Source organism: Platalea leucorodia (assembly GCF_965183815.1).
Source record: "Platalea leucorodia genome assembly, chromosome: 1".
NCBI lineage: Eukaryota > Metazoa > Chordata > Aves > Pelecaniformes > Threskiornithidae > Platalea > Platalea leucorodia.
In genome coordinates this window covers 137,160,544-137,188,163 of record NC_138823.1, presented here as the reverse complement: position 1 = coordinate 137,188,163, position 27,620 = coordinate 137,160,544, and the positions used below count along the sequence as shown (strand labels likewise).

The 27,620-nt window shown below is 38.6% G+C and overlaps 1 protein-coding gene across 7 annotated transcripts in view; it reads right to left on the bottom strand.

Moving 5' to 3' along the window:
* ETV1 (ETS variant transcription factor 1) overlaps positions 1–27,620 on the bottom strand; it is a gene marked incomplete at both ends in the record, with an annotated part of 64,991 nt that overhangs the window by 18,289 nt on the left and 19,082 nt on the right. For 6 of the 7 annotated variants that reach the window (XM_082330597.1, XM_082330600.1, XM_082330598.1 and 3 more), the window contains 3 exons: positions 7,385–7,632; positions 11,441–11,629; positions 13,207–13,336. In XM_082330597.1, the coding sequence (XP_082186723.1) occupies positions 7,385–7,632; positions 11,441–11,629; positions 13,207–13,336 (567 nt within the window). The remainder of the gene's footprint in view (positions 1–7,384; positions 7,633–11,440; positions 11,630–13,206; positions 13,337–27,620) is intronic. The other variant, XM_082330603.1, reaches the window with a different exon arrangement.

Below are 27,620 nucleotides of genomic sequence, written 5' to 3'. Positions count from 1 at the left end.
CATTAGCAGGTTCAGCATGAAAAATGTAGGTGCACTGAAGTTACATGGGTGAAAACAGAGTCACTATCTTCTCTAAAAATCAACCTCAAAATTAAGTATTCTTTTCCCAAATCATTATACAGTTTAAAAACATTCAGAATGGAAGGTTTTGTTATTCATTTTGTCTGTCACTAGCCTTTGTATCAGCAATTAGAAAAAAAATTATCAAGAAGTATGTGCACTCATAGATACACATACATTCCCTTCTAAAAAATAGCTAATTAAAATTTGTTAAGTTTATTTCTTACATTTCACTTGACAAAAACGTACCGGAGAACTAGATTCGGCCCTACCAGCTCATGTCTAAGTGGAATTATTACACACACAGAGAAAGAAAACCTTAAGCAAACAGCTTCCTTTCCACAACTTTGGTTTTTAGATCTATGACAACATCTAATGCATTTTCTGAGACCAGATGTCAACAGCCTGTCTAGGCGATGTGTAACTTTTTATACAGCAGAACAGGAAAACAAAGGCTCATACATTCAGCTCTGAATTGAAATTCCACATGGAGCTGATCTTTTGAGCATACTTTAAAATCATGTATTTGCTTTTATTAACCTCAGTAACTGTAAAATGTATTTTAAACATCGCTTCCCTTTGAATGCAACAAGACAGCAGTATTTTCTCTCTCCCTCGCTCCTTTTGTTGGTAATCTTACTGCAAAAATGTCTGTGTTGCTTTTTCTCCTCCGCCCCATCCCCTGCCTGTAAAATCGAAGTTGGACAAACACTGCACGGCTGAAGTGACATATTTGAATGGAATTCAGACCAACCAGTTCCTGTTTATGTTTCTGATTTGAGAATGTAGCCTTCTCATTCACTATACATTAGAAACACACCAAGGCCATAAACGGTGTCAGGTTACAGGCAGGCAGGGCCAAGGAGCATTAATCATTACTTTAAGGCAACTGGCAAAAGCAGCAGCTGAGGGAACACTACACCCTTCAGCTCCGCATAAATGGACATTCCAGGGTTTGGCGTGTGTGGTTTGTTCCCCGCCCCCCCCCCCCCCCCCCCTTCAGCATCCATTTTATGAATGAAACTTCAGGCTGCACAGAGTCCATTCATATAAAAGCTATGCTCACAGGGCTCAGTCTCTCGGGATCAATCGGTCTTGGGTAAGGCTGATGTGATTGGTTTAAGGCAGGCTTCAGCCTTCCATTACTGATTTAAAATGCAGCCTGTGTCCATTTGACCTGCGTTAATGCACAAAGAGTAAATCCAGACTGCGCTCTCAATCCTCAAATCAAATCATTAGCCAGTGCCACTTACTGTAACTGTAGATTTAGAGGATATTAATCCATTTCTTTGAGAAACAGGGACTGTAGGACAATTTTTCAGATTGTATTGTCTGCTTTGAAAGGAAAAGTAGATGTATGATCTCCTGCCTATATGCTCACATTAACTTGGTATTCAGGTTTTCCTTTGTTCATGAAGATATTACAAAATGAATTCTATGCTAACTGCAGATTTCTTTCAGACAGAACTAGCTAATAGAGGAAATCAGCTAGATGGGAAGCAAGTGAAAAGTTAAAATTCTGCCTTTCATAGCAATCTTCTGAAGTCCAGGTTTCCCACGTTTCCCCCTCAGATGCTATTATTTTAATACTACTGTCATACCATTCAACAGCAGATTTGTGTTTACGTGTTTGAAGAGCAAGTACAAAGCGTAGTGCAGCTTAACTACTGAACAAAATTTATGCCCATTCACTGAAGCAACACAGCAAAGACAAGCTCCTGAAACAAGAGGGTGAAATATTTTAAGCCATAGATGTGAGACTTGGGAAACCTGCAAAACCAAAAATGAGGAGGGAAGACTTTTTAAACCTACTGAACTCAAGAGCAAACCCCTATCCCTCATCCCCTCCTTCCTTTATGCCAGCCAGATATTCATTGAGAACAATTGTACTGCTGTGTAAAAGAATTTCTTTAAGGCCATAAGAAGATGCAGTTTTGAGATGCGCATACTGAAGCACCATATCCAGGAAAAGGATGGAGTCTGTTTTTTTTCACAGAGCATTTTATAAAACTATGTTCAAAAATACCACAAATATTTGCAGCCTGATCCCCCCCTACAAAAAAAAAAAAAAGGAAAAGGAAAGAAAAAGAAAACCTAGAGAGAATTTGAGGAAAAGATTAAGCAGCTGGAGGATTTATGAAGCAAGATCTCAACAACGAGTCACACAGACAGACTAAGAGTATACATGCAAACCGTCTACAGAGATTTAGAGGTGGTACATTAATACCAAGGAATTGTTTAGGATGAGCCAAAGAGGTGTAGCTATGAGCAAGGGAATGGACTTGATCAAAGGGAAAATTTAGGCTTACGATCAAGAAATATTTCTTAACTGTGAAGTCTATTAGTCTGCGAAATAATCTCCCAGGGGAATAATTGTAGTAATAATACTTAGCACTCATACAGTGCTTTATGTTTTCAAAGCACTGTATGAAAATTAGCCAATATAATTAAAGACAGTAGTAGAAGCACCATGAGTTGTGCCATTTTAAATGCCGCACTGGTCAATGCACTAGAGAATATCCTGAAAAAAGCAAACCTGCAGTGACTTTGACTGACAGCTAAGATTTCCTTTTTTCCTTCATACTAGCATCTCCAAATATGTAAACTTTACCTCCAAGAAGTACAATAGAATATCCAACTGCTGTTTAAAAAAGGAAAGGGGAAAAAAAGCGATCTGCAAATAAATATATCTCCAAGAAAGAAATATAGGGGGTTTTTTTCCTTGAAATTTTAATTCAAGACATTCTCTTATGCTGTTCTGCAAACTCCCAAATTTAAGGACATGTCAGCTGATCTCCAGGGAAGAATGTGCTACTAGGAATTTTCTTCCATGTTAATTTGCATTGATTTGCTTTTCAAAAAACCCCACATCAGGTATTTGAAAGGGCTCTTGCTTTTTATTCTGTTCCCAGTCATTAGGTAAATACACATCTATAACATGGATGGTAGAATGCTAACAATATCCTATACCTACGAGAGCAAACTTAGGAGGTTAAGAAGTGTCATAATTACAACTTCCTAGGCAACCCTGATACAACTCCTTTGTTGCAAATGAATTATGACACAGCCTTTTGCCTCGGCACTCTTGTCTCTTGAGTCCACAGGTCAAAACAGTTTGGGGGAGGGAGAGCCATGCAGTGAACAGCTTTGCAGGTGGAGCCCCTGTTTCATTTGTTACAGAGGCTGGAAGTTGCATCCTTAACGAGGCAGAACATTTCAAGAAAGGAAAAGATAACTTCAAGATTAATACAGCTGAATGGTCAATTTTAGGCCTCCACAAAGCCCATTCCAGCCCCCACAAAGTTTTCCAAAGTTGTCACGTCACTTCCACCAGATTTTTCGTATTACGCATTTCTTATTTTTGCAGTGCTTACACAGGGACCCTAATCTGATGTTCCCATACTTCCTCACCTAGAAGTACGAAGAAAGTCCCTAGGAGCTAAGCTTTGAACATATGTAATACATAATGTTCTTTAAAGATTATGCAGTCCCAGATGGGTACCCAAAATGAGGAGGTATACATCTGATGTGTCTCTCTGCCTCTGCTCATCTCTCTTAATGGAGGGGCAGTTCCTCATCCATTCTAACATGCCAACACAACCTATTTATTGCTTGTGAGGCCTCAGGAATTAAAAGGACTAGCAACCCAGAAAGCAAGATGTGGAGGCTAGTAGTTCTGTCTGGATAGTTCATTCTTTAAGTGATGTGACTAGTATCTTGGAAGAAAACTTTGGAAGTGACAGGGACAGAATCTAAATTTTCTAAGGTCCATTCAAGCGTACTAATTGTGAGGCTGCCCTGAAATGTAACTGTGAGCATAGCCCTGCTAATGCCTCTAACCTGCTCAAGAAAGACTGAATCTATCTAGATTTCAAAATATAAATTCCTGGCAATGGGTAGTAAGTACATGCAAGCAACTATTCCTCCTCTACTTATCTCTTACACCACTGTGTGACAAATTTCAAAGTTCCCAGTCAAAGACATGGTCACAGAAAAGCTTTCCAACCAGACTAACTATTTCAATTTGGCAAAACAGAATATGAGATTTAAACTTAACAACAACGTTTTTAATATTAACTAATAACTTAACTAGGCTTTTAATATTAATTGATACATGCATAGCTAGAGTCATACCTTAGTGAATTTGCAAATACACTACACTACGTAGGGAGATTCAAGCTTGCAAAGATCCTGCTTCAAAACAAAGCCCAGAACAGATGAAGCATCTCAAGTTTAGTCTTTTTGTTTGAATAACTGAATACATGAACTGAATTCTAGAAGTGCTAACTGTACAGGAACGCCCACTATTAATCCTTGTAAACAAAGGTTTTGGGAAGCCTTCTGGGGTATATTCCTTAATGATGCAAAAATCGCAAAGCTCTGTATGTCCTTGGCTGCATCTTTGTACTTGAAGTTGCTAGATACAGCATCAAGTACTAAACACATCTGACTGGCAGCCATGGAAAAAAAAAAAATCCAAGACAGAAAATAAGGTCTGATTGATTGAACATGTATGATGCACTGTGACTTCTAGAAGTGTGGATGGATAAGGAAGAGCTTCTACTCTGTTGACATTTTTCTTTTTCCATTATCTCAAACATTCTGCAGTAGAAATTGCATACCTGCAATTACAATTACAACTAATTGATCTGCCATTTCCCATGTCATAATTAATGTCATGTTTTAATAGAGTTATAACCATTCCATAATAATGCTTTTCATTCACCAGCTTCCCACAAAGTATAAAAGTATAGTGCACAAAAGCAATGAACTTTTATGAGGCTCTTTCAAAAACATCCCAAAAGGAACATCTCAGTGTATTACAGTGAACTTTTTAAGTATGTTTCTATATTCTTATCCGAGTTGCAATAAAATACCATGCAAAAAAGACTTTTCACTCTGGCATTCCTCCTTCCCTGAACATCCATAGGTGAAAAATGAAATCAATGATTCAGTGACAAATACATTATGTTTCCTAAGGGGTTATTTAATGTACTCTTAGCAAGGATGGAAAATGATGGTTTCTAGAGAACAGATGGTAACAAGACAAAATATCAACAGACCACAGTTGTTGACTGCAATTTATGGAGTGTACAGATGTGTCAACTTAAATGCAGTGATTCTGAGGCCAATAAAAGTACTTCCTGATACCAACAGATTAATTTTTCATGACCACTGGTTACACAGCTATTACATTTTTAAAAACTAATTATTCATCTACAAAAGAAACAACAATTTTCCTTGAACGTCATTACTGTAAAGTGGAATGTTGTTCTTGCTGGCACAAAAAAAAAAGGCATGACAGGATTGGATACAAGTTTGCACATTTTCCTTTCAGAATAAAATTTCCTCTTTTTTTTTTTTCCCCCATAAAGAATATTTCAAAGAAAGACGAATGCTAGCAGCCAACTCAGATTTAACATAATACTATGCAATAAGGAGATCCATCCCACTTCCTAGCCAAATATGAAGCATGCTTACAAAAGGGTCTTTTTTCACCCTTTAGTTTAGCAGGATGAATAACGGTGCTTGTGAAGGTTGCAAGGGACTGGCAGTGCCTGAAGCTGCAGTCCCCTATTTATTATCCATTGCCACATTAACTATGCAGACAGTCTCTCCCATGCTGCTCTGTAAGACTAAAGATGCATGATTGCCAAAGCCACGTATCTCAGAACCTTCATCACTGAATGGGTTTAGTTCTAAATCTGATCCTTGTAATCTGAACTCATTTTTATCTTATATTTCAATTTGGAGAAATATTTCACCTTTGGTTCCCTCCCTGTATAGGCCTAACTCAAATCTCCCCAAGGACCGGTTCCTTACTTGTAAAGAGTAAGAAAGGAGAAAGCAGCTCTACTTTCCAAATTCCCCTGTTCTAACATGGAGATAAATTCAAAACCAAGCACTTCACAACAATGATACCACAAAATAGCCCACTAAATAGACAATGTTAAGTTAGCTATAGAAAGGACAATAAAAAACAAATTCTCCACTGTATCAAATTGGAAGACAGTTTGTCATGGGCTAAACTTTAAAAGGAGACCTCACTTCAGCTGCCATGTAGCCTTTGGGAAATAAACTGCAAAAGCATCTAACTAGAGGTTAAAGCAGCAGGAAAGCACTGCAAGTACTGCAGCACCCAGAAGAGACTGAAGTCAGACAGGGCCACCCGTTCCCCCTGCCCATCTGAGGGTGCATGTGTATGAAACCGATGCATGCTCCTCCAGGAGCACTGTAAGGACTCACTGAAATCTCTCCCTTTCAACACTGTGGCATACACAAAGTACAACAGAGGCAGAGACTGAAGAGAAGATGCAGAAATCACTTACACCAGAACTGAAAAATGTGTTTTGATTGCTTTTTCTCAGCTCGGTACTGATCAACTGTTTACCCCACCTAGCCCACTACATGCTCTTTTAACCTCAGCTTCTCTCCATACCACCCTTCCAGCTTCCTTCTCCTTGTTACTTGGTAGTCATCACTAAACTCCTTTTTTGCTTCCCTAATTCTCTCTTTTCCCAAATACAATATAAATATCATGTTTAAATTGTGGCAAACATTTACAATGTTATTCCCTTGATTTATGTTTTTATCCTTTCTACAGCTTATCTTTCTATTTTGAACAGAAGCTATTGAGAGCAGGCTCTGCCACCACCTCCTCTGTTTTGTACTGTCCGTAGAGCAATAAGGCTCCATTCCAGTTGCCCTATAAGCACAATCATAGTAAACATTATTAATAGCAACAGCGTATTCTCTACATCAGCAACCTGGCATTACAGATTATGTACCTCCACAAAACACAGCAGTATGCACAAACTGAGAAGCTGACACCAATTTGGCTGATTCTTCTCCCTCATTGGTTTTATAGCTGTATAAACCCCACTTCAGTAGAGTTACTCCTGATTTAAAGTAGTGCAAGCAGGAGGAGAAAGAGTCCTCTATTTCTGGCAGATAAATGAAAGAGCTCGTAAAATGGAGCACACAAATTCAGAGGTCAGAGATGAGATAGTACAGAACAAGCCCCATCTTAAGCAAAGCTCAATTTTGCACCCATGATTTTTTTCTTCCCCAACTTCTCTAACCTGTGCACTGTCTGGATAGAGAGTCTGGAAAATGAAATCCTTTGCAGAGCAAGCAACAGCAACGGTGGCATGAGATACACTGTACTATGTAGCAATCTTTCTATTTCATAAGCTATATCAGACATAAATTACTTCAGGACACTTAGAAGCCAGAAGAGTAAGTTTCAATTCATACGATCAAAACATCAATAGCACTAGCTTGGACTCATTTATTTACTATGCAGAAGTAGAGTCTCACCTACCTGAATCATACGCAAAATCTCTAGGTTCCTGCTTAATCATCAGAGGAGGGGGGAAATTTTGACTGGCTGCACTGCCAACCATAGCATTGTGTTCATAAACTGGATCGTGGTACTCCTGCTTAAAACCTTGAGGCGGGAAAGGGATGTTTGGCTCAGACATCTGGCGCTGATACATTGGACGTCCTTCCCTTGGCATTGCAGGCAAAGGTGGGAAGGAATTGCAAGGTTCAGAGAGCTGGCGGCGAAATCTAGGACACAAGTTAGAGAAGTCATGTAAAGGACTTGAGCTACATTCCATTTCCCAAAGACCTTCACAGGTCATGATTAGTGGCTGTATCACTTTCTGAGCAGCAAACATTTTGTTTATGATAATGCCAAGTGCTCCCATCAGGATCCCTTGCATTGGAGAACAGTAACAAGCAAAGAAACAAAAAAACCCCACCTAGTAGTATCAGCTCTAAGACCTGTCCCCACCACCATCCTCCTTGCTTTCAATATTTTCTCTCAACAGAAGAGGCAAACAGGAAACACACCAGCTTCAAACCAGCAGAAAGACTGACATCCTACCACAGCAACATGAAGGAGGCTTACGGAGAGTTCTCTGTTTTTTCACAAGTATTAGCAACATATTGCTTGTACTGTAATTTACACTTACCATTCTTACTATAACCCAGAAACCATTCTGACCACAACAAACACAAACACTTTGAATAAAGAGGATTGTCTGCCATAATATCTGGAATCATTCCATGGTAAAAGTCCAGTTCTGTCCTCTTGGGGATAGTGCTGTGGGAGATCTACCTACAAGGCTGGCACTGCATTCCAGCTCTAATGGGAAGGGAATGTAAGCACCACAGAAAAAGGAGAGGGTGCAAATTTTTGCTAAGAGTAACAATGCCTAAGAATTCCCCTCCTGCCTTAACTTGTTCCCCTGGTCATTTCTACATAAAAGAAGTCATCCATACAAGCCACGCTGCCATTCACTACTCCCAAATGCTCTTTGGTAGCCATAAAATCTGAGAATTCAGTTTTAAATTAACTTCATTTACATGCAACACTACTCAAGAACCTACGCTTGTTGTTTCTTCCATAACACATATCTACTTGCACTAAAAGGCGTGAATGTAATTACTTGGACATCTGCAGGTTCGGAAGCATAGAGAAGAATACAAAGATGCTATTTTCCCACTGTGCCCCGATGAGCTGCACAAAGTCTTCCTGTTGCCTCCTTCAGATTACCACAGTAGTGGTAACCACCACTGTAGTAATATTGTGTCTGCACTAATCCACAGCAGATGCAGAGGAAAAAAGAAAAAAAAAAGAAAAAAAGAAAAACCTGTGCCTTTCTCTGCAAGTTTCTCACTGTCACACTAAAAAAAATCAAGAACTAATCATTCTTCAGCTTCCTGTACTTTGGATCTGAACTGACTTTCGTTCACACAAGAAAAAGCAGCCATTCTCTTGGAGAAAACTGAGTGAAGAAGAATGCAGGAGTTTGATTCCACAGGCAATACAATCCTTGACTATCAACTCATATGTAGTACATGTTTCTGAAATAATTTAAACTCTACTAACATCTGTCATAATACTGCTGTGAACTTGGTCTGACAAATATTTACTGTCATAGTTTAATTACAAATACTGCAGGAGCGACAGAGATAGAAACTATTACAATGTAGTAGTGGAGACAAAATTAATTTTTTTAATGATGCTGTAAATATTATATTTTGTGGTAGAAAGTACTGCACTGTAACACTGGGTTTTGCAATTCCACCTACACCTGCAGAAAATAAACTTAGAAACTCAAATGTATTATGAAACAGTTAGGCTGACTGGCACTGCATTCATTTCCCTCTTTTCCTTTTTTCATTAGCCAAAAAAAGAAGCAGAAATTATCATTAAGAACTGTCAAGGAGTGAATCAGAAAATTGCAACTTGAAGTTAAAATAAGAAACAGGCTCACTCACAAAGCCTCAGAGGAAGTTAATAATACTTGTTGTACTGGAAGCTTTGTATGGAATCAAGCCATTTGTTTACACAAGTGGATTTGATTCCTGTTAGTACTTGTTAGGACCACTTATCGTTCATATATTCATGCCCTGTATGAAGATGTATGGGCTGTATGTTCCAGATACGAACGCTATCTTATGCCACCAATGCAGGTTCCAAATACACCGCGAGGTATAGATTTATACATGAACTCACGTAGGTAGGTCATTTGTTTAAATGTCATTTTCTGAATACACTCATTGTAGCAGCATATCACCTTGTAAATCAGGAAGATTTGAATTTCACAAAAATATGAAGTACATGTTTGCTTCAAACAACTGGAAGTGAGAAGATACAAAATAAATAAGAAAATGAGGAAAAATATCTTCCACTACAAGGTACCTTTCTTTAAAAAAAAGAGAAAAATTAGATTTTTTGGCCTGAGTCAGCTATTTTGGACTTCACTAGAACACATGATGTTCTATCATGGAAGGGAAGCATTAGTGCAAAATGCCCTAAAGAACATGAATATCAAAGACAGGGCAGGGGGTGGGAATCATGCAAAGAGCCTACAAAGCTTGTGCAGAGCAAATGTTATGGGTATAGAAAAATATACTAAGGTGTATGCAAGTCTATAAATACTGAAATTAGGCCTGACATACAGCTTCAGTACCCTCTTTACAAGTTGATCTAAAAAAAAAGATTTTTTCATCTGAAAAATGTTATTACTGCTCTCTGCACAGAAGCCATTTAGCTTCTGGAGATTTCAGTCTCCTGACAACTTGACTTTGGTGTATATACAGAAACACATTTATCCACCATCCTGTAATCAAAACCACTACTTGGCTTCACTGGGGGCCTGCGTGGTTAGACCACAGTCCACGGAGGGAGAAAAGACGGTGACTATGGCAGCTGAAGGGACCAATTCAGTGTTTCTTCACCACCAGGAGGGCTTGTAGAGAACCTTGGATGATATTTAAAACTATCTCAGCAGAGAACAAAACAGCAATATAAACCTTAGCAACCCCCTTCAGAAGTGATCTGCACAAATCCCTGGAGATAATAGCCTTTATTAGAGCAGAAGCATGCAAATTGCACTCCCAACAACTGTGATTTTATTTTCAGGTGCTTCTGAATTTGCTAACGTTTAAGCACTAAGTCGAGTTTCCGAACATATATATCTCTTTACATACAGCTGAAACTTTAAATGCCCACAATCACACAACACAGCAGACAAAAAATGGTTCATGCAATAAAGGTTAGAATAAATAGAATTCCACAAACAAGTGTTTGGTCTCAAAAATCAAGAAAATCCACTGAGCATATCTGTTGCAAAATGGAGCTAAGAAAGATAGTCAGTTGTCTGGGGATTTCTAACATATCAAAACAAAACAGGGTGACTTAAGGACAGTTTAAGCTTTAATTCTAGTCTCTAGCTCTTGTGGCTTTTACTCAGACTAATGTTATTTAAGCACAGTTTATGTTGGCATCTTAGTTTGTTTGAAATGTTATATTTCAAAAGGGGCTGGAAAAATGATCCACCCTTCCAAAGAATATTCTGAAGCAGTAACACCATAACATGGCCACTTATCTCTTAGATAGGTGAATTGCTTAACAAGAGGCCAGTTATTTATAGCCAGGATCACGCCTGCTAGTGACTTCATTACCTCACAGGGCTTACTAGCCTCAAGTGAATCACAGAATCACAGAATAGCCCAGGTTGGAAGGGACCTTGAAAGACCATCTGGTCCAGCCTTTCGTGGGAAAGGAAGCCTAGATGAGATTATCTAGCAGCTTGTAATCACCCTCACAAGACAGAAGAAGCAGGTCATTAAAACTCTGTTGCTGCCAATATGAACTCATACTGAAGTCCATCAAGTCGGGTGCCAGCCTTTCATAAACTGCATGTATTTCTGACACTCTTACCAGCCTTGCTGGCTTTCACCTTGGTCCCCCAACCTGAAAGGGAAAAGTTGTGGGCAGGAAGCCAGTGCTACCCTATTAAGAGACTTGCAACCACAACTGAAATGCCTTCTGCATGGGTCCCTCACATGTTTTGTGTTTTACCTGTGGTCCATAGGGAAGCTGTTGTCTTGAATGGACTGGGATGGAGGGAGATGGGTAGGGAAAACCCGGTCAGGTTTAGGAGTCTGAGCTGAGTTTGGGGAGGCATGGTGCAGCGGTGACACAGGAGTGCTGGATGGCGTCGGTGGGTTGGAGGGCCTCATTCCCACTTGTGGCTTCTGGTCATAGGCACTGTCAGTAAGACAAGGGGAAAGAAGGTCACATTATTTTCTCTGTTTAAAAAAAAAAAAAAAAAAAAAAGGCATCTACATCCAAGGAAAAAAAAAAAAAGTGTCACATTTATAAGCTTTTTATTATAGTTACCTTATTAACCAGTTTGGGGCAGAGGAATTTTCTACTTTATAATGCGAAGAGCACAGAAAAAAATCATGTTAAAGGCAAGTGGTTCAACACAGCATTTTCTTCTCTGGGGTACAGAGAAGTATTTTTAAAGGATGCAATCTTACAGTGACATTCTAACAGGAGTTATACAAAATACATAAAAGTAGAAGCACCTGGACTAGAGCACAAAGAGCCAGCAGTGCCTGTCAAGACTCTTTTTTAGAGCTTGCACAAACCACAAAGTGAGACAGTAAAACAATACAGCTAGAGGGAAGGGATCTGACCCAGAAAAACAATGGTATGTTGACTTAGCTACCCACACTAGGATGTCAGCAGCCTCTCCCAACAGGTTTTTTTTTCCCCCTCTCTCTCAAAAATAAAGTGCTGGTCCTGCAAATACATAGATGCTATTTTCAAAGGTGTCCCAAATCAGGAAAGGACTTTAGCACGCTTTGATCATCCCTCTTTCTAAACAGGAAAAATGCAGACATTAGGCAGATAGTAAGGACAAACTTGCATACTTTCCTGTCAGGTCCCCTAGCATCCATCAAATCCATCAATGTATGCATTTGATTTTTTTAAATCAAAATCACTCCTCTATGACTGGCAAAGGTGCCAGTCTTTTCCCACCTACCCCCCCTTTCATATCCAAAAAGTTAAATGTAAATGCTTTAAGTGCTAACAGTTTTGGTAGTACATTATTGAGAATAAAAACTCACAAGCTAGATGAAAGATTCTAAAATAGACTGAAATGTCAATAAGAAACCCTTCACTGTTGACACTAAAGAAAGGAGTGACACGTAAGTGCAAACCAAAAGAAAGTCAATAAAGAATGCAGTGGTATCAAGCCCCTCCATCACCCACAAATAAATAAACCTTTTATTATCTATCCCTATAAAAGAAGACAACTTGCTTTTGAATGGGTAACAAAGACGTAGAGCCTAATGAAATACTACTTTAAATTGTAATCACCCACGAATACACACATATAACATCCGCAGAACTTGTCAGATACCTAATGTGTTGCTTAGACCTGCCAATCTCTTGCCTGTTACACAGATCTCTCTTTCCTAATGTGTGTAATGCATTTTGAAAGTACTTTCAACACAACTCACAGAAAACAAGACACTCCTTCCTTCTATTTCACACTTGCACCCTGGGTTTTTAAACTCTGGCTGTCTCCCATGGAGAAGGAATGGGGAATATGCATTTTGATGAAAAACACTGCTTTAAAATGGTTATGTAAGTGTTTGATACAACTGTAAACAACTCCATCAGTGTTCATCAGTTAAATGCATTATCTCATCAGTCTGTTATCTGCTGAAGAGGTAACTTTTATAAGATCTCTATTATGGTTTTATTACTCTTTAGTCAGTCCTCATTTAAATCAGCAGTTCTCACTGCAAACATGCTCCTGATTGCTTTACCTGACATTGTACAGGCACTTTTCCCCATAACTGAACTTGAATGGTTGCTCTTGGCTGCAAGCGGAGCCAAGTTCTGAACATGGGCTATGGGGTTCCTTCTTGATTTTCACAGGGAGACCATGAAAAGCCACTGGAAAGAGAAAGAAAATGTAATTAAAACCCAAGTACAATATTAACAATGAGCCTTCTCAAGTAAGCTAGACACTGCTAATTAAACACATGATTAATTAAACCATTGTAATACTAAAAACAATATAGGAAATAAACATTTCAAATATTTCTTTGGGTGTCAACTGAAAAATAGACACCAGAGATCCTTCACATTGGCTATTAGCACTTTTATTGTTTAATAGAATGATGGCCGGGATCCCATCTCATTAGCAGGAAAATAACAGCCCACTTATATTTGGCTTAACTACTGTAAATGTTGTCAGAGGCAAAATACTTCCCAGGCACCAAATGTTTCTAAGTAATATTAGTGAGGTAGCTTTTAGCTATAAATGCAATAGTGGTTCACTTCAAAGAGTGCCACACAAACGACTCCAAAATGAATTTCCTATATATCAGCCTCAAGTATATGATCAGTAATTTTTGTCCCATAGAATGCATGAAAACTTGCAGTGAAACTTATGAAACTGGATGATTACATGCACCTTTAGTTATAAGTAACATCATAAAAAAATACACAAGAAATGGTTTCAGTAATTTTTCTCAAAAATATACAAGATAAAATCCTGGCCTCACCAAAGTCAATAGTAAATGCGATATAGACACAAATGGAGAAAAAAAATCCCACTTTTTTAAAAGGTAAAAAGAACAGAGGGAGTGTGACAGAAATGCAGCATTAATTAGAAGCACAAGTTGGTCTGGATTAAGAAAAAGGCCAAAGGAAAAGACAAGGTTAACCAGCATACTAGTTCAAGCCAGCCAACTTTCCTTATTTCCTATCTAACCTTAACCAAAAATAAAGCAGAAGAAAATTCAAAGTTCACCTGACATAGACAAATCTCAAGTAAGTGGCTAGTAGGACAAAGGACTAAAAGACAGTTATTTAACAGCTTGGAAACACACCCTTCAAGTTTTAAATAAAATGAGGTTGTAAATACATTTTCAAACTCTGAGAAGCCTAGAGTTCGGAGATCAATGTTATCACCAATTTTTGATGTTGTCACCAAAACACCATAATTTGAACATCACGCTCCAGCCTGACATAGACACTTGCGCTGCCGTGGAAATCCACGTACGTGCAGCAGTCCCTGTTAGAGAACCTCAGAGTAAAATCAGGCCATAATTATACACCAACAAGTAGCATCTTGCCCCTTCCCTTGTACCTGAACTTAGGAAAGACAATTTGTTACACACTATATATTTTCTGATACTAATGCACCTGCATACACACGCATGTTTTCAGTGGGGAGGAGGATATAAATGAAATGCTGTCTAAGAAGTGAGCATCAGAACCAATAAACTGATTTATAAGTATCTGTAAGATCTGGATTCCAGATTCTCACCATGGGTTTTCCCCACAGTTGGGCAACATTTAGAGAACTCTTTCACAAACGGGTCCTCTTGTACCCTACTACATGACAACTTCTACTATTGCCTTTCAGCTGAGAAATCTGCAAGATAGCACTATGTTATTTTACCACATATTTTCACAAAACTCGCAAGAATTCCTAAAACTGCTACCAAGTTATTATATTTGGTGGATAATAGTCAATTACCTGGAAAGATTACACAGGAAAAGCAGACAGTAAAACAGGTACACAAATACATACACACAGCACAGTAACTTAAGGACCAGAGATGAAAAGTGGTGAAAGTCACAACAAGGAAAGAACTCTTTCTGAATAAAACTGTCTGAATTTGCACTAAAATAAAAGACCATACAGACTTCTTGAATAAAGATTCTCAAATTTAATAATACACCAAATGCAGCCTAGTCAGCTTTCCACCATAATCGCAAAGCAGGCTGGCATCCAGTAGTTTTTTTCAGGTTTTAGCTAGTGCACTTTTACTGCTGATTCTCCTTGTATGTCTTGGTCAGATAATGCACGCCGCACATTTAATGCATATGATGGGCCCCACAAATCCAGGATAGTCGCTCTGACACAAAGGTAGGCAATCTCTTTGACTTGAATCAGAGAATTAAAACACAACTGCAACAAGACTTTTTTAAAGCCAGTATCACATATTTGCATAAAGACCACATGCTGCTCTATTTTTTAATTTTTTTTTTATTTATTTTAACTTTGCTACTTCCTTGGAGTTAATCTGTTATGAAAAATTACTTCCCTTATTTATTTTTAAATAACGGGAGTACAGAGACTCCCACACCACAGCCCTGCGCGGAGAACTGGCTGGGTATTTCATCACAGCGCTGAGAGCCTGAACGTCTGCTAACAGGCAGTTTTCCAGCTCACTGGCACAGGCACAAGTGAAAGCAGCACATTCATTTTGTGCAATTTGCTTTACCTTCCCACATGGAGTTGGTGCATGTAAAAGGCTGTTAAGTACTAAATTATTCCTTATCAAATCACCATCATCTGGAGTCATGATCAACACTAATTAAATTACTTTCACTGAACACGGCTCCAGCCTGCTGCCTCGGCTGCGAGGTACATTTTATTTTGCTTACTGTACAGTCCTAGGTACAGGGCACAATGCTAGAAGGCATCTGTGCTGTAGTTTTAATTAAAGTTTACCTCACCTTCCTCCCAGCTTTATAAGCTAGGGTAAAGTGTATCAAATCAAGTAGGTTAACGCCTTCATTTCATTTAGGGAAAGCATTACAGTCCAAAGTGATTTTATATTAGATCTTTATCTTAACTACGGCCAGAAAGATAATGTAGCTGTAAAATTTAAAGCCTTCCTCGGGCAGTCCCCTGACACAATCACCACGCTAAGCTTTATCTGTAACTCCTTAAGCATACACTTTTAGAGGCAGAAAGGAAAAAAGATAGCCTGAGAATAATACTTACTGCATTTTTTGGGGGGGGGGGGGGGGGCTTTCTTGAAGGCTACTTGACCTTTCAAACCACATCTTACGTGTGGGTGAAGATGACAGACTTATTCCAACAGTAAAATTTCAAACATTCAAAACAGTTCCCGTATCATCACTGAAACCCTCCACCCATCGCTCTTCATTTTAGTGTGACACTCATTTTATAGTGCACCTATTAAAACAGATTTTAAACATACACCATTTTGCTAAGCTGGATTTCATATTATGTTTTCAATCAGTTTTCTTTTGAGGAGAGCAAGGTTGCTTATTTATACAATCTAATTTTAGTGCAGCATACCAAGCTACCAACACATCCAAATTAACAAAATGACATTTCAAACAAGCAGCTCCTCACCACTTCTTTCTTCCTGATGGCAAATTCATTTTACTTAACCCCAGAACAGAGTCTCAACCCTATTAAAGTAATGGGCACTCTGCCTTAATAATGATCTTATTAAGAAGTGACCAAGGGCCAAGATTTCATCCCGAGTGATTACTTACAGATAACTACCTCCAAACTTGAAAGGCAAACAACCTTACAACGTGTATTTAGATGCATGGCTTCAACACCTCATCTCAACTACGAGCAAAAGTCAGGCTTATCGGTACCAGAACAGACTCAATCCACAGATCCTGTCTGGAGCTCCTTTGAAGCCAACATGCAGATATAAGGCAAGCAGAAGGACTGCTACCATCCATAGCAAATTGATTAAGGTATAATACATTACTGTACGCATATTCTCTGTGCATAAATATATCTATCTCTATCTGCAGAGTAAGAGGGCTTGCATGTTATACATAATGTGCTGTTGTACAGACCTAGATTTTATACAAAACAATAATAATTTCACCATGAAGAAAACTCGCACAAAACATGCAAAAAAAGCACGGTGAAACCCGCTTCTCCTCATTTGGAAGTGCTGTTCTCCTTTGCTATCTGTCAACAGCCTAATCCCCAAACATTTTGTTCATAATAACACCTAGTGTAAGACCCAAATGAAGAATAATTTTATTAAGAACGCTGAAATTAAAGGAAGAATTGGTTTGTCTTAGAGGAGACTGATTTGTATACTTTCTAGCCTGAGAAACAGTAAATGTACCACCTCTGTACACATAGAACTGAACCACTTCTTTTGAGAAAGCCGCAGAAATGCACCGCATCAAATATAAAAACAATGGTTTAAAATATTTTTAATTCAAGAGATGATTATTCAAGATAAAGAAGAAATGAGGAATGTTTTACGTGAAATTGCAAGTCATTTCTCCTTTGATCAAGAAGTTATTTTATAATTTTCAAACTTCACATTCCTGCCAAGAACACAAAATAAAATCAGATTTTATTTTCTGAAGAAGAATTGATTTAAATATATTTTTAAAAGGCTTCAAATATTACTGGTAATTCAATGATGTTGGCTAACGGCAGGCAATCTTGACTCCACTGACCAAAGAGACAAAGATGTCTTCTTATCAACACTTGTAGGGCAAGAGCATTTACTATATGGTATAAAATCAACTGACAGCAGCAATGTTGCTTGTGCTAGTGAACTCCAATGTCTCCTAAGTAATACTACATTTACGTGTATTACGTTCGAGGACTTTGTGTACCTGCAGAGAAAAGGAAGTAACTGGGAAGTCACAGTAAATCATGCCCTAAACATTTCTGCCACGTTTCTGAACTGCTTTTCACATTTATGCTATCAAATCACCCTCTAAACCCGATTTAGTAAATAAATTAACTCATTTTTATGCTCAACTGAGGCAAAATTATTAATATGCAATGTAAGTTTAGAGAGATTTCTTGAACACATGTGATTAGAGGGGATTTTATTTTCTTAACAGCAAGATGAAGAGACAGAAGATGTAAAAATATTTAAGTTAATACCACTACAACTCCAGGTGCTAGACTGTTTGAGGTGACCCAAGTTAGTAATTGGTAAAATTTCAAAAGCATGAAGAGAAGGCCCCTGTACTGATAAAGCCAATACTGTCACACTAAATCTATCTCCCAATACACACAGAAATGCAGCAGGCACTTCAGATACATCAGTCTCTCTCCAAGATTCTTTTCCAGTACATTTACCTCTGCCAAGCCCTCCCCTTCCCCCAACACACAAAAATCCATTACTAAAGGGTCTAATCTCAGCTATCAGCACAGAGTGCCTTTTATGGAGCCATTAAACCATTTCTCTTGTTTACAGTGCCTGAAGAAAGATGTGAATTATGTCTGTGACAAAACAGGCGATAACATTTCTAAACTGCTATCAAAATACAAACTGAAATACACTTAAGGACAGGGACCCTAATTCGTGTTTTTGCAATTTTCCTCGCTCACTATAACTTAACAGCACTCACCTGATGATTCAAACAAATTATTTATGCTACAAGTACAACAGGTAGGCATTTTAATTAAAAAAAAAAATCTACTTTCAATAAACGAACAGTTTATTGAACAGTTCATCAAGGAGGGTAAAGTGCTAGTTACTTCTCAGGTGACAGCAATGACCTAGGTGCTCTTATCAACAGACATTTAAAAAAAAAAATCCAAACACAACATTGTGGGTTCATATGAGGCCTGAAATGCTCTATTTCTGCAACAGTTACTTACCATTTGAACCGTACATTCAGTATAGGTATTTCCATATCTGATGCAATGAGCTACAAAACCAAATACTTTCTATATGACCTTCTAGGTGGGAATGCCAGGCTTTATACATATTTTCTGAAGAGGTTTCAAAAACGTGTATCTAACTTATGGAACAATAGCCTTCTGCATTCTGGAGGCTATTTATTGATTATTTATTTCTAGATCATTATGATTGGCGCTACAGACCTTTGTAGATAGCTGCACTCTGAATTTCAACAACCATTTAGTAGGCACCTGATTAAAGACAACAGGATGCCAAACCAGAGTGCTCTTTCCATTTCATTCCACTATATATTAAGACGACAAATTTTACTGGTAATCTTTGGAACGAACAGGAAGAATTAGCTGAAGCAGGTACTAGACCCAGCTGACCATTCCTTCATACTCTGGAGGTTACTGCCGCTGCAGCTGAATGCGGCATGCAGTCTAGCATACTAACAAAAACTGAAATAAAAACATCATTTTGGAGAGGTGACAGATGAAGAGAGGTAGGAGGATGGAAAGACAGTAAGGGCTGGTAACTGAGTCTTTCCAGCTAAACTGTTCCCAGTGATTTTGAATTAAAGCCTACATATACAGACCACTGCAACAGCCGAAGACAGAAGTCACTGCAAGCATGGATGACTGAGGCAAGATCTGTAATTCTTTTCACCCTAGGCAATCTCTTGCCTAGACGATAGCGAAAAAGTCCTTTAGTTTCTGACCACTGCAACAACTGCAAAGATGAGCAAGACTTGAAGACTGTGGACTGATTTAAAAGTGGCTGAACAGATTACACCTACAGAGACTCCACCAAGTTCTTCAACCATTTGATTTATCAAAGTCACCTCTATCAGATCTTAGCTGAGCTCCAGTCAACTGGATTTCATTTAGGTCCTGCTCTCCGCCAGATATTGGAAGAAGCTGGTAACAAACTGGATATCTGACACACATATGTGTATTATCATCACTGTGGTTTCAGAGACTATCCTGGCAGTTTATATAAAAACCGAACATAGACAAGAGACCTGATCTTTCACGATCTCACAAACGAAAGCGGGGGGGGGTGGCGGGAATCTAAGATATCCTGTCAAGTAGTTGTTTGAAGAAGTGCATGATCTTGGTATTATTCTCCATCTTATGTTTGCATCTAGAGAACTAGAACCTGCTTAAGATGCAGAATTCGTCCCTAAAGACAGTTGGCCTCCATCTAGTCCCACTGAGTGGTGACCAGTCACCTGTAAGAGAGTCTGCGTGTGTGTTTGGGTGTTTGCATGCGTGCACACAGAGTCAAATGGAAGTAAGCATACCGAATGTGCAAGCATGCGTCTGCAATGATACATTACGTACGGTCAAAATATGTGTAATATCTTAATAAAGGGCAGTAAGTTTTTTCCTCTTCAAATTCATGTATGTAACTGGGGAGAAAATGGGGAAGCAGCGTGCAGAAGAGACGAACAAGATGTAAAGGTGTAAAAACGCATTCAACAAAAAGCTAGTTCTTTCCTGCATGGTGGCCTGGCTCTAAGTCCAGGGAAGGAAATCTGAGGATAGCCAGTATCACGGCGAATGCTCTGCCACCCCTTGTCTCAGTGCTCCTTCCCAGAAAGTGGAACTTCATGACTGGGCAGTACTTGGCAAACCTGTTAGATATGATTCCATCAATTCAGTGTTCGCCTTGGCTTCAGATCAGATCCTTCCAGCCCCTACCAGCTCAATAGATAGAAACAGCATGGGACCTCATTTTTTGGAAGCTAGTTCTGATGATGAGCCCAAGCACCAGCTTTCAAAGCCAACTGGCAAGAATAGAATACGTGGGCAAGATGGATCTATTTGAGAACCTTGTTTAACAAAAAGAAAATACCAGCTTTGAAGTAATCTGTCACCTTTACTGGAAAATATGCAACTACAAATGCACTTTAATAACAGTTAGAAGTCACTCTGCAAAATGAAGCAAATGGCTTATTTTCTCTTCCAGCCTAAAGCATACAATACTGTGCATGTCAATTAACGGTCTACTTGAACACTGCATTGCAAGAGTGCTACATAATAGCATAGTCTTTAAAATCCTCAGGGGGTGGGGAGGGATTGGGGGGGTGAAGAATAAAAGACAGCCCAAAATTGTGGGATTTTGTCTTAAAAGTCTACATGGACTGTTCTCAGATGACATGGTATGAGAAGAAAAAAAAAAATATTGCTTCTGAATTTGAATTAGGAAAAAGTAGCAAGCAGGTGAAGATGAACTGCACTGAAAGCTGGAATTTATTCCTGTTTATTACTACAGAGTTTCAAGATGGAAAATAACAGCACATTTTCCTACAACTGATATTGGGAAATTCTGGACCTTAAAATCTGCAGTAATGCATCCGTATTAACAAGGATTGTTTGTTAAAATAACTTTCTCTTGCTTTGGAGTAAGAGAGGTTTTTTCCTTTTTTTTTTTTAAAGCAAAAAGCATTACAAATTAATGAATAAAAGACAAAAAAAACAAGTACTGATGAAAATCAATTTTAAATTAATTGGATCACCTGTTCATCTCTAGATTATGTTACTTCTACATATCCACCATAATTTTTCCCTATCCTTACTACGATCTGGCATTAACATAAAGCCTTTGAGAATAACAAGTGAGACAAAAAAAAAAAGGTTGAAGTAGAGAACAGAGATGGGTTCACTGTACCTACAGCACATCAAAGTTGCATCACTATCCATAAAGCAGATTTATATAAGGGCATTTGTACACGGGGAAAAGCGACCAACAAAATCATCATTATAATGCAGACGTATGCCACTTCCCTACAGCACAGCTTATTTGTCTCCTAAAAGTGACGCTCCTGCCCCTGTTCAGAAAGAAATTCTTCTAGATGCTTTTTCACAAATGGAAATAAATGCCATTCTTTAACTGAAATGTGCTTTTCTAAAGCTTGTGTGCTAAGACACCAAAAATTTTTGCCAGTTTAGCTGCTTCTGGGCAGCTAACGCAAGACCCCCCTGCCACAACGGATGCAGACTTCCTGAGAGGTGGAGGGTTCCCAGCCAGGGTGGAGGAGGGGGCACAATAATAGAGGTTGTACCCATACAGCTTAATAATTGGTTCAATTCTATAAATGCCCATTTTTAGTGCAAGATATCCCTCATTTGCTTGTCTGTGCAGTTGTGATTTCTGAAATATTCATTAGAGTTACTAAGGGTACCTGCAGCTTACTGATGCTCTAAGTGCTGAAGGCAGCACTGAGATAATTTAGATCTTTGTAGCCACTTGGCTTCTCATCTAAAAGGACCATGCCGGTTGAAAACTGAAGTCTGCGAGCATGTTCAGTATACCAAAATTAAAAAGCCCACCCAAAAGGGTAAGTCACTTGGCTAGAGAAGGGGGGGGGGGGGGGGGGGGGCCTTTCAGTAAATATCAATAAAAGTTAACCTTCTCCCTAAACCCAAAGACAGAGCAATTACAAGACAAACTTTTCAACAGGCTGTCAGTAAACACCTTGTTAGGACACTATAGGTCCTTTAGCCTAAATTGGCACTATATTTGGACAGCTGCTAACTGGCTGAACTGCCACAGGGTATTAGAAGACTGTCTCTACTCTTCTACCCCCAAGCAAAGGACCGGTTTGACACAATTTTGGTTAGTTGACCCCTCTTTTCCTCCACCCCCAAAAGATTTCAGCTTCCAGTTAAGAATTATCTAGAAGGTATTTTCATGCAGTGGGAGCTACAGTTACCGACACAGTTTCTAGCCTCTGAAAGCAGCAATGTAACAGAAATGCTGTCACTGGCACTGCTTTATTCTGATTTATGTTTCCTTCATGCAGTGCTCTCCTTCCCTTACCAGACAGCTACCTGTCCAGGCATAGGAGACCCGCAATTGCAGGCAGACAAGGGGAAAGCGCTGCCAGAGGGGCTCTGCCTCCCAGCAAGTACCTCCAGGGCAAAAGTTAACCTGCTGACAAATACCACGGACACTGGATAACTCTGAGAAGAATACAAGGAAATTTGCAGAACACTGGTGGGAAGGAGAAAGGGAGGATTAAGCTAGGAGGAGCAAACTGGCTTGCTTTGATGTCAGAGGAGAATAGGTGAGGCAGGAGGAAGAGCTCCCCCTCTCCCCCTGCCCCCAAAATAAACAGAGGCTTAGGGCTCTCTGGAGGAGGAAGCAGTAACCTAATAAAAATTAAACCAGCTGGATTCTGTAGCAATTGATCTAAAACCCGTGGATAGCATAAGATGATTGTAGGGGAAAAAAAAATCTAAAGAATTTTTAATCCCTTTATACTGGATCTGCAACCTCCAGGACCCCACAGAGAAACAGGGTTGCTCTTCGTCTGCATTAGCTTTTGGTGTTAAAATCATGGGAGGAGATCACGGGCATTTGTTCCTACAGTTACTTATAACGTACGTGGCTCCAAAGGCTCCCAGGCAGGGCGCAAGGAGAGGCCATCTACCTTTAGAACTCCTGCTAAAGAGGCAGGTCTTAACGTAAAACTAAGCCTCGGAGAAAACTTAAATTTTATTCCTACCGGAGAATTATCAATAAAGTTAAATGCAAAGAGAAGAGCTGGCCACTAAATCAGGGTCTGTGTGCTTTTCTGAGGACAGGATTTCCATTTGCAGCAATTTCCAAAATTTAATTTAAATTGTAAGAGGTAATGTCTAAGTACTACGTAACTTCCATTACTAAAATATTCAAGTGAGATAATATCCCAGCATTTCACACACACGCACACTTTCCAGTTCAGGTAAATCTGCAGTTTGAGGGTTTCGGATCTGGATTTTAATAGGTTTTATAGAAACAGAATTTTAAAGAAAACTTTGGAAATTATAACAAGTATTTTTGCCAGAAGTCACAGTAAGCTTTAAAATAAACCATTTCCTATTTTTTGTATTTGTTGTCTTAAAGGTATCATCAACTTGATATTTAGGAAAGCATGCTCACAGCAGAAAACAAACAGGAACTGATTCTGCCTCATTGCCCCTCTTATGGAAAAGTTTCAAGTTACATCAATCTAGTTATTATTTTTTCGTTGTTCTTTTCTGATGTATTCATGCAATGAGCTAATAGCCAGCTACAGATGAGAAAGCTGCTGATCTTGTACTTGCAGCTGCACAAAATGTGAAATAAACTGGATTTAATCTCTAGATCTGCCATTTGTTCATAACCTAAACAACTGGTCTCAGAAGGCTGCTTCTAGTTTGAAGTAGCTCAGTCTTAGGAGCCTACCTTCAGAGATTCATAACCAGTGTGTCAGTTTGCTTCCCTATAAAAATAGGAATATCCTCATAATAAAAGAACATCATAATAAAAGATTATCCTTAAGGATAATCATGCCTGTCTGTCAGTTAGCTACTCAAGAATATGCAAAAGCAAGAGAAGCCAATAAATAACGAAATGGACTACACAGTGAGCTCTGTCTAGGATGAACTGAACAACTAATTTAGAAAATTATTTACAATTTGTTTTTATTTTAGCAACTCACAATGATAGGTACTAAAAGGAACAAAATTGCATTTTGAGAAGATGATTTTTAATTTGATTTTGCCTTTAACAACAAAAATATGTATACATTCATAAAACAAGTATACACTAACTCAGGGTAGCTAATGGGATTTTTGTTTACTTCGTTGCAAAAAGGAGACTGTCACCACTCTAAATACACATGTCCTTCATGCTTCAATGTTAAATTTTCACAAATGCTCACCAGCAAGGCAACTCTTAACAGATCTAGTTTATAGTTAATTAAAGCAAGGCTGAAATCTAAATCTTTAGTTCACTACCAAAAAAACACTGCAAAAACTGCAGTCTCCACTGGAAAAGGTGTGGGCCATTGAAATAAGTCAACAATAAAATTCAGCTCACAACTTTTATCACTGATTCAACAGAGAAACAAAGAAGCCATTGTCAGAAGTGGTTACGTCTGGGAACATGAAGTCAGGACTTAAATAAGTAGCCCAATATTCAAAGACTCTAAGCAAAGTGCTCTTTCTGGAGCTGGTGGAATTTTGACCACCTGCAACCACGCTCTGGTTCTCAGCACAGATATTTAAGGCTTCTGCTGCTACTTAAAGCATTCTTACTGTATACGAGACTCACAACTGAATGTACATTACCAATACAGGCACTGCAGATTTTTTCTGAAGCCAATAGTTCCTGAAGTTGTATGATTATTTCACACATGCATGCAATCAGTAAGACTGACAATTACATGGTGTGTGTATTTCTTATACGCATTTATGCGTGTATATATACATATATATGTATATACAGAATATGAATATATACACACTGAGTATATACTGTGTACATACACATACACTTGTATAAATGCAGCTCCCAAATTCTAATCCCAATTGCTTGAAACTTTTGGTCTTTACTGAATACTGACACTTTTCAAAGTCTCTTTTGTCTCCATTTACGTTAGTGCTTTGGTCATGTGAAATTTTATTTACGGATGGATTAATAAGGAAACATTGCACTCCATTTCAGCATGAAGACAAGAGTATTACAAAAAATTAAACTGTTTATCTTTTTTAGGTATACATTAGAAGCAAAAAGGAAACAACATTTGAACAAAGAGGATCAAATTAGCAAGACTGGGAATTGTTTTTGCACATGTAATTTTTCAAATGTCCTTGATGATGACTCATAATATATAAATTTAAAGACAAAAACCTGGCCAGTCAGTAACCTTCCTATTCAGTGACTGCAGGACTTGGCAGTAAATGTCACTGCTAAAAAATATTTCACTACATTAACTTACTGGCAACCACATTTGCTGAATAAGTTCATAAACAGCCACGGGAAAAAAAGACAACCAGAAATAAACTTGCTAATGATTCACTCTTTTCTAACATGCATAATCCTCAGCTTACAGAACAAATAGATATGTAAGAATAAAGATATCCTTTACCAAGACAGTTCACTTCTCTATTCACCTCATCAAGGTCAAACTATAGTCCAGGAACAGGTAAGAGTAATGTATTGAAGACAAGGAGGACGTGAAGAGTAAGTGAAAGGAAAAGAAAAGAATCCTTCTCAGGGAAAAGACGAGCACATGCCTTGAAAAAGTTATCAGTTTTCCATTTAACAGTTTAGACTAGGTTTAGATCATTCCTAGAAAAAACACCGACAACTTGTAAAACTAAAAAAAATTAATATCATAATTTATCCATATTTATCAGCTTATAAATGGTTCCACCTTAATTACTTCCCAGTACTGAAATACATAGGACCAAAACAAAAGGACACAGAACCTGAAACAAAGGTTATTTTTCCTGCATGCTTACAGACGGCTAGTGGTATCAGTCCTACATGACACGAATGTGTCACAGGCTCTCCAATGCTTAAGTGATGTTTTGAGGACTGTCACTCTCTCCTCCCTTTTTTTCCTGCTATACCCTTTGAAAACTTCACGGCAGTCTGTGGGAGAGCCTGACTTCTGTCTTCAGTTGCTGAGGCAGCAAGCAGAAGAAAAAAAAGACAAAAAATAATACAGACTGTAAATACATTTTACCTAGAAGAACATATGAAATAAATAGAAGTGGATGAACTCAGCTTGCCTCCTTATTTTACACCATCCCAGAGCTTATGGATTTTCAAATCATTATTTAGGCTGCTCTTGGAATACAAAACACATTTTGCAAAAACACTGCATGGAAAGCAGTTTAAGGAGAATAACAGTTTTGTATCAAAATAGAATCATGAAGACCCTTCAATCTGCCTTGTTTGGTTTCTGTGTGAAAATACAGTTGAAACAAATTTCTGCATACTTTGTTTAATACAACTGGAACTGAACAGATGCTCTAATACATATACATACTCCTGATGAAATTAACTAAACAACTATCTGTTTTAAAACAGAAATAACGGTAGTGTTAAGAAAATACTGCCGTGACTACAAGTTACAACGTGAGGCTCGCCTGTATTTCCACAGATGGGATCTTCAGAGTCCTTATGGGGAAGGGAAGAGGGGAGGCTTCCTCAGAGAGGAAATAGAAGGTTTTTTCAAAACTGAAAATTCAACATTTTGAATAAAATATGTTTAATGTTTTTGTTTTTATGTAAACAGACCTTAGGAAGGGATCTGACAGCCTTAAGAAATTACCATTTGAAAGAAAAAAGGTCTACATGCTTCATCTTTGATCTACAAGACAGATTTATCACAGGACAAGATGACTGAAGTTTATTCATTAGCTGATAACCTCCACATGCAACCCAAGCCTTTAATCTGCAATAAAACGGCAAACGAGGATTGGGCTCTGAGGAAAGAACTAAGTCAGCTTGGCTGAGGGGACATGCCAGTGGAAGGCGAGGGGGGAGACAGGGGGACAAAATCCCACAAGAAGAGCCCTATCCAGCTGCTTGGACTCCTCCATGCCCCAGAGAGCTGGAGACCATCAGGTTCACAGGGGCCCCGTGCAGTTAAACTACATCTGCATCATATGGCTGCTGTCTCTGCTGAGATGCCCAGAGGTACCTTTTCATTAGCACTAAAATTCACATCACGGCATGCACGGCACTCTGAAAGGAATAGCTTCCACTTGAAAAGTTTTAAAAATCAAAAGCTATGTACTCGATGGGGTCTTGTCATTTGTTTCACAATGCTAGTGCCATGATCAGTATTTACATAATCTGTGAGCCACTACCACTACAACAACCCAGGAGAACCTAAAGTCCTTGCACCTTCAAAGCCAGAGATCTAGTATAAGAACACAAGCAGAAAAGCAAATAAACAGAAACTGCTTGTTAAACTCAAAGCAAACCCACAAATTCTCTACTACTAAGATCAC